The 8,389-nt window shown below is 53.6% G+C and overlaps 1 protein-coding gene across 1 annotated transcript in view; it reads left to right on the plus strand.

Moving 5' to 3' along the window:
* The first annotated feature begins 4,750 nt into the window (after positions 1–4,750).
* Positions 4,751–8,389, plus strand: part of DUSP5 (dual specificity phosphatase 5) — a 13,164-nt gene continuing 9,525 nt past the window's right edge. Inside the window, 2 exon segments of the mRNA XM_034663274.1 lie at positions 4,751–5,160; positions 5,162–5,321. Of these exon segments, the coding sequence (XP_034519165.1) occupies positions 4,942–5,160; positions 5,162–5,321 (379 nt within the window). The 5' untranslated portion in view covers positions 4,751–4,941.

The following is an 8,389-nucleotide window of genomic DNA, read 5'->3' on the forward strand; positions in this document are numbered from 1 at the left end:
GTGCTATTAGAAAAGTCTTTTCTTGGCTGGAACAAATACTATAGTCTGTTCAACTAGCTAACATTTATTGAGTTCTTAATAGGTGCCTGGTACTGTTCTGAGTACTTTACATATATTAACCTATGAGCTAAGTCCTATTTTCACTCCCATTTTACAGAAGAGGAAACGGAATGTACCAGTGCATCAGGATTTGACCGAGTAAACGAGTAAATGCTTTGCTGATGGTATTAGCAACAGCAGCCACACAAATATCTTTTGCTTGCATCATGCAATGCAGCCTTATGTACATTCTGTCATCATCAGTCACCATTAGCAAACAGACACTAATGTCCCTATTTTATAAAAGAGGAAACCATGGCTCTAAGAGGATGAGTGATTCTCACCAGTCACACAGTAAGTCTTGTCTGGACTCATGAGGAAGCACTGTATTGAGTCTATTCCAAGAAACCTGGGGGCAAGGGAGAAAGAGGTCCGTGGGGAGAAAAACACCCACACACACAAAAGGCACTTAAAAATATTAACTTAAGAATAAAAGCTGGTCGCAGCAGATCGGATGGGAATCCAGATCTTTGACTCCTAGTCCAGTGCTCTTTCCTTTATGCAAGATGGTGGGAAGCAAGTCTAGGGTCCTGACCTGGCTGGCAGCCTTGATTTGGGATTGTAAGCCTGAGAGAGGAGTGCTCTTAAGAAAAAGAAGAAGAAGAAAGGAGCATTTTTACTTCCCTGCATTTTCCACATTTCCCACAGTGAGCGTGTGCTACCTGCATAATCAGAAACAAATAAATGAAGAGGGGGCAAAATTCATCCTTCTGAGAGGACCCTTGGGCTGGCCCTGGGGTTGCCTTGGGCCCCTCCCTGGCATTTTCAGGTCCTCTCTGATTCATGCCCACAGGCCACCTGGGCCCACCTTATGGGCAGGGGGCTGGGAAGCAGGGTGGGGGAGGAATCCCAGAAGCTCCTACCGGGGCTGAGATGAGCAGAGATGGACACAGGAGTTCCCTGGTCTGTGAAACTCCCTGACATTGGAAACTGAATGCTGTAGGCCCACAACGTCTTTAAAAGGGCCACCATGACCCTCCAAAGGGTAAGAATCCCAGATCACGATGATGAACCAGGGCCTCAGGTCTAGGATGACTGGTCAAACGAGCATCAAGGAACCTAAAAAATCTTGTCTCCCTCTGAGTATAACTGGCAGGGGGAAGAGAAGTATGGACAGAACAAGGCCCTGCCTCATGTACTCACAACGTTAATTTAAATTCTGCTTTTTTTACCCTGAACCCATCCTCACCCCCATTCAAAGCAGAAGGGTGGACAGGCATGATTATTTACATAATTCCAATCTCAGACACCCTCCTACCTTGCCTCCTTACCCAGGGTCTAAGGCTCTGATTTATATACTGCGACCAACTTTCTTCCCAGCTGCTTCCTAAAAAGCCAGCTGCAAGTCTCAGCAAGCACTGAATTCCATTCTGTCACATTGATGGAGCTCCTACCGTGTGCTGGGTGTTATGACGCAGTCACAGTTGGTGGGATAGATCCTCAGTAAGGCCTGGGAGCCTGCAGGTTAATGGCAGGACAGATAACACTCATGTGTCAGGTTGGGGGAGGGAAAAACTGCACAGAGGTGAGACCCCTAGGAGGGCGACGGATGAACATGCTGGGGATTAAGGGGGTAGCTTCTTGGAGGTGCAACGGTAGCTCTGGAGCCATGCGTGAAGGTGAAGGGTCCATACACACAAGGGAAAAGACTGTCATCTCGTCGGAAAGATGGAGTCAGTAAAATGTTGGGCAAGTTTAGGAAACAGGCAACAAGAGCCTGGGTTGGGCGGGGGGAGGGGCAAAAAGGAAGGAGAGAAACAAGGTTAGCTGTGGGTTACAGCCAACTGGCCAGAACCAGGAGGACCTTGGTGTTCTCCTAAGGAATCTGGACTTTATTAGACAGTATGTAGGTGTCACTGAGGGTTTTTGAGCAGAGCAGGCGGACTCTGTGCTCAGATTTATGCTTAAAAACATCACATTGCAGAGGATGAGAAAGCAAGGAGAGGGCTTGGAGGTTAGGAAACAGGACACCACTATACAGCCCAGTATGGGAGACAGTGGGGCCCTTTAACTACAGCCACGGGAGGGACCAGCTACATAATTTATGGGAGCCGGTGCAAAAAGAAAATGCAGGGTTTCTTGTCCAAAAACTATTAAGAATTTCAAGAGACAGACAGCAGAGCATTAAACCAAGCATGGGGCCCTTCTAAGCACGGGGCCCTGTGTAGCAGTACAGGGCAGACACCCACGAAGCCAGCCCTGCCCCGGGACTGAAAAGGGCACGTCAGAAGAGAAATCTGGAAGGCAGGGTCCTGGGACCTGGGGATCTGTTGGACATGGAAAGAGAGGCTGACAGATCACTTTTCTGCACCGGTTGCCAGGCTATCCCCACTGCTTATTAGGCACCCCCTTGAGTGGTCCATGATTATCTCTAACTTATTAACATGTCTGAATATCACCCCCTCCTCCTTCTGCTGCTGCTACTCTGTTCCTGTAGGCTCCCTATCTAAAGGTGTCACCATTCACCCAATTACCCCAGTTGAAAACCTTGGCGTCACCCTCTACTGTCTCCCCATCCTGTCCCTTCCGGCAATTTACTTCCTAAATGTTTCTCCCATCTGTGTGGCCTCTTCAATCGCTGCTATCACTGCCAAGTTCCGGCAGGCCCTTATCAGCTCAGCCTGGATTACCCACAAAAGCCTCCTATCTGTCTCCCTGACTCCAGTCTGGACCCCTACCCCCACTCTCAAATAAAACATCCTCCACAAGGCTGCCTCAGAGAAGTTCCCAAATGTCACCTGACCAGGTCACTGAGTAAGACCCCTCATCCAGGGCTGCTCAAGCTGAAGGATCCAAATGCTGTAAAAGGCACACAAGGCCCTCTGTCATCTGACCCTGCTTAATTTTCTAATAAATGCCAGAAGAGCCTTAGTCTCCCCCTCACCTCCAGCACACACCAACCCGGCATTTTGTTTTGTTTTGTTTTTCTTTACCTCTAGCAGTTTCCTCTGCCTGGAATGCCTTCCACCCTCCCCCCTCAGTGGCCTGGCTAACCTCAATTCATTCTTTGAAGTTCCCCTCAGCTTTCCCCTGACTTGGGAAGCCTTCTCCAGGTCCCTACTCCCCACACCCTGAGTGCTTTTCCACACTGACTGCAGGAACTTACAGAGGCCTGTGGCTGTGCCAAGCCTCCGCTCTGGGCTGGGGGCAAGCGGAGCAGAGTGGGTCCTGCTCACTTTGGTGTCCAGCACCCAACACAGAGCCTGGCGCTGTGGGTGCTCCATGCGTGTGTGGTTCGGGCTGAAATGTCTGGTGGTGGATGTTGCTGGTGACACTGGAGGAGGAGCCAACTGCCGGGAAGCCTGGCAGGAATAACCCCAAAGAGAAAGAAAACCCCCGCATCACATCTTCGTTAAGTCTCCACTGGCAGGGCCAGGACAGCACCCCTGATTGAATGCAGCTGTGACCCAATAGCAACTATCTAGCGTCTGGTTCGATTGCGTTTGATTTCAGAATTTGATTTCTGCTTCCTTCTAAAAACCTCATTCTCCTGTTTCTGTAGTAAACAAGCACCTTTCCGGTGGAGGCAGGCTGTTTTCCACGGAGCAGCCCCCTCCCCCTTCCGGTTAATGAAAGATGGTTGGTCAGAGGCTGGAGACGTTTCCCTCACACCCGTCCCTGCAGCTAGCAGAGCTCTGGCACAAAGCTGACCCTCAATAAATACTTGCTGAATGGGTGCATGTGCCCAGTTCGCCGAGATTGGGGATGGGAAGCCTGAAGCGGCTGGGGACTGGTGGGGGCAGACAGCCTGGGATTAGACTTGATCCACAGATAATCCCCCAAATCCAGAAGCCACCTGGACAGTTGCCTGGACTGAGCTTCATCAACGGAGGCATGTTGATGCTGCAGCTGATTCCGTGACAGATTTTCCAAGGGCCAGAAAATGGCTCCTCAAAAAACAACTCTTCTAATTATTATTGAAGTGTGACAGAGAAAAGGACCGTCAATCCTTTGAGGGCAGAATCCATTTGGGGAGATGAACTGCTGGCTCTTCGCTCCATTTTTACTTTTAGGTACTTTTATTATGGAACATTTCAAGCAAACAGAAAAGTGGAGAGAACAGTATCATGAACCCAGTATAAGGTACCCATCACTGAACTTTAACGGTTACTGACACAAACCCCATCTCGAGTCATCTATAATCCGTCCCTTGAAGCAAGTCCCAGCTATCACCTCATTTCACGCGTCACGACTTGGGAGAAGACCGAAATCCATTTCCGAGTCATCCGGGGGCACTGGCCCTGGGCTCCCCTCGGCCCGGCTGGCTCGGTGCCTGGCACGGCCCCCACCCGGCAGGCAGGTTCTGAACCTACGTCTATGAAACTCAGAGCCCGCTTGCGCGGCGCCAGGCCCTGCCTCCTCCGCTTCCTCCTCTTCCCGCACAGCGTGGGTCACCTCGGCCTCGTGGCGTTCCTGACACCCCACTGGCAGCCCCCGGTGATGCGTGAGTGAGTGTCTCCGCGCAATGCCACAGAGAGCGGAGGGAGGCGCCTTCCACTTCCTCCCTCTCCGGCTGACTAACGCCCGGCGCCCGCCCCACGCCTCCGGCTCCCCGGGGCGTGGCCACAGCCCGAAGGGGCGGGGAAATACCCATATTCGGCCTTATATGGGCAGCCACGTCACAGGCCGCACACTCATTCACATAAAACGCGGCGCTGCCGGCGGAATCCCCGGCTTCTGGGGCGGCGAGTGGCCGGGCCGGCTGCCGAGCGTGCGGGGCGGGAAAGAAGAGTTGAGCGGCCGCTCCGGCGCCGGGCTCGGTTGCCCTCCCGTGCCTCGCCGGCGGGCACCCTTGCTGTGGGCACCTGTGGGGCGCGCGGCGCGGGACCGCTGGGCGGCGGCATGAAGGTCACGTCGCTCGACGGGCGCCAGCTGCGCAAGATGCTCCGCAAGGAGGCGGCGGCGCGCTGCGTGGTGCTCGACTGCCGGCCCTACCTGGCCTTCGCCGCCTCGAGCGTGCGCGGCTCGCTCAACGTCAACCTCAACTCGGTCGTGCTGCGGCGGGCCCGCGGCGGCGCGGTGTCGGCGCGCTACGTGCTGCCCGACGAGGCGGCGCGCGCGGCGGCTGCTGCAGGAGGGCGGCGGCGGCGTGGCGGCCGTGGTCGTGCTCGACCAGGGCAGCCGCCACTGGCAGAAGCTACGAGAGGAGAGCGCCGCGCGGGTCGTGCTCACCTCGCTGCTCGCCTGCCTGCCCGCCGGCCCGCGGGTCTACTTCCTCAAAGGTGAGCGCGTCGGGGCCGCCGAGCCCCTGTCACCACCACCCCGTCCCCGCGCGCCGAGCGGCCCGGGGTTCTGGGATCCCCTCCTCGCGCGGGGCGCCTTCCTCCACCCGGACCCCGGTAGTCCCCACTTGCCGGAGTGTGGACTCCGACTGGGGCTTGACGTGCGCTAGGGAAGGCGCTGCCAGTGTCAGCCCTCCGAGCTTCCCCCTCCCCACCCGCGTTCCTCGAAAGCTCCCGGCAGCCTGTCCGTCTGGGTGGGTGGGGTCGGTTCCGCAGCCGGGGGCACCGCTTCTCAGCCGCGGGGGCAGTCGGCTCGTGCTGGGCGCAGGCCCCGGTTTGCTGGCGCCGGCTTCGCTGCCCTCGCTGGGGCCTGGGCTCTGAGCCTTTCTGATAGATCTGGCGGGATCAGCAGGTCGCGACCCCCCGGAGCGTGGCGCCGCGGCGTCCCCTTTCCTCCCGCCTGGACAATTAACGTATGTTAGGCTGTCTTCACCGACCCCTCTTGCCTTTTTGACCCTGGCAAGTCCCTCCCCTTCCTTTCCACTTCATTTTACTGCTTTTTATTGTTTTTCTCCGGCCTTCTCCCCTCCCAGGCCTTTCTCTAGCTTCATTTGGAGCTGACAGCCTTCCCACCCTTTTCTCCCCTTCCCTCAAAGCCTCCCGCCCACCCCCGCAGATCATCCCCTGCTGTCTGCCAGGGTTGGGGGGTAGCCGACCAGCGAGCCCCAAGGTTTAGGAGAAGGTGTAGCAGGGTGGTGGTGGAGGGGATTTCGTTGCCTTTGGTTTAAGACGCCCCAGAGGCCGCCCCACCAGTCCGTCCATTACACCTGCCGGAGAGAGAGGACTTTGACTTCCCCAGCCGTGTAGTGAGTGACTTTCAAATTACAGAGCACTGATTTCTGGGTCACTTCCTATGACTTCTCCCGCCTTGTATTTGAGTCCTTTGTAACCTTCAGTGTATGGAAGACTTAGTCCACAGTGCAGAGATGAGGGTTCAGCCCAAGCTGTGCCCCAAGGCCCTGCCAAGGCTGTTGCAGACACATTGAGATACAGCAGTGATGTGGTTCAGAACTCAGGTGCAGTGAGCTGAGCGTGAGAGCCCTGTTTTGAAACCATGCAACTTGGGGAATTTCACACACTCCAGGGCTGGAGATCACACTCGCAGCCCCCACCTCTATTAGCACCTCTTGCAGACTGTCCCCCTGTTGATTCCTGTTAAGGAGATGACAGGCAGAAGCTGATCATCTTCCTTCTCCACCAGCCTCAGCTTGCAGGGAAGGAGGGATGCCCTCCAAGCTCTGCAGAAGTTTCACACTTAGCCCGGGATTTCTTTCTCTTCCTGATGGTGGTTTTCGTCTCCTGTTCTTAGCAATGAGTACAGGAAAAGCTACTGCCTTCCCAGTAGCATGAAAGATATATTCCAGGAAACCCCTCCTGGTCCTACCTCTGATCCCCACCCCTCTCCACAAGGGTCGTGCTGACTGTGTAGAAGTGACTGCCACAGGAAGTAAGCAAGTGGCTCTGTAAACTCACATCTCGGGAAAATTCATGTCTAAAATGTTTTTCTAAATGGCAGTAACATACACAGGTACAATCTTAAAAACACAAAGGCTGTACAGTGAAAAGAGGGCCTTCTGCACACCCTTGAGCCCAGTTCCACTCTCCAGAGACAGCCACCAACTTTTTTTTGCTCGTCTTTAGACAAGTTATTTTTACCACGATTATCTTTAAAAAATAGAATGGTTTTGTATATTTCCTGTTCCAGCTTCTTTCACTTAACTATATCTTGGGAGGTTTGTCCTTATCAGAGCATATATATCCATTTTACTTCTTACTTTTTGGTTTTTTTTAATTTATTTAAGAGGGAGGGAGAGAGAGCTCACGCGCGTGGGCCCGAGGGGGCGGGGGCTGGGGTGGGGAGGAGAAGCAGACTCCCCACTTTAGCAGGGAGGGTCCTAAAGCAGGGGCCCAGGAGCCATGTCCAGGGCTTTATCCCAAGACACTGGGATCATGACCCAAGCCAAAGGCAGACACTTAACCGACTAAGTAAGGCACCCCTTACTTTTTAAACCAGTCCCCTGGTGGTAGCCAGTAGGTTGCTTTCAATCTCACTATTTGAGGCAATTGTGGTAGGGTATATTTTTGTTCAAATGCTTTGCATGTGCACTATCTTTCAGTAAGATTCTGAGAATTGCCAGGTTGATAGTTGTGTGCATTTTAAATTTCAGTAGGAATTGCTGGATACTTAACCGTTAGAACACTATAAAAGTTAAGTTGTTTGAGAAAATTTTTATTTCCTAATCTACTTCATGTCCAGATATGAATTCAGGTTTTATCTAGTGGCATTTCAGATCTTGGGGGCAATGCCTTTTATACTTCCCTTTATCCTCCTCCACCCCTCAAAAAAATAACACTAAAATGGGATGACGACCGAATGGCATTGTCCGTGTGTATTTACATATAGTGTCCATGCAGCTTCTCTGCTCCCCTGGTCATGCAGCAATGATCAAAAGCAGAACCTCTGAAGAGGATGGAAGCCGCCACAGCTCTTGCAACTCCAGTGAGCCCCCAGAGAGTGGTCTGTCTCTCCACGCCTCTGAGGGGAGTGGGTGAAAGAGATCGTCTAACCTGAAGGGCTCCTGACCCCAGCTTGAAGAGACAGGCCCCTGTTTATCTGTCCCACAACTACACTGAGCAGCTTTGTCTGCCTGCCTTATTTTGTCAACAGGCAGGCAGGACCCAGCCCACACCCGTACCTCCTGTCTGTCCTGACAGCCATCTCTTTTAAGTGTGCTATTTAAAGACAAGAGATGGGGTGGCCTGAAGGCTTGTCTTTCCCAAGCCTCATTCTTGGGAAAGTTGGGGAGGGCCTGGGCCGCTCTTACTCCAGATTCCCATCCCGTATCACTCAGTTTGTCTCCTGGAACCCAAAACATTGGAGACCCAAGCACGGGAAGTGATTTACTAACTAGGGTCACCTCTTCCAATGAAGCTGTGGGTCACTAAGTCTGACCTTCTGTCCTAGGAGGGAAAGGGTCCAGGGGCTGCAGTGGGGGCGGGGCGGGGAA

The sequence above is a fragment of the Ailuropoda melanoleuca genome, chromosome 6 (genome assembly GCF_002007445.2).
Source record: "Ailuropoda melanoleuca isolate Jingjing chromosome 6, ASM200744v2, whole genome shotgun sequence".
In the NCBI taxonomy this organism is placed as follows: Eukaryota; Metazoa; Chordata; class Mammalia; order Carnivora; family Ursidae; genus Ailuropoda; species Ailuropoda melanoleuca.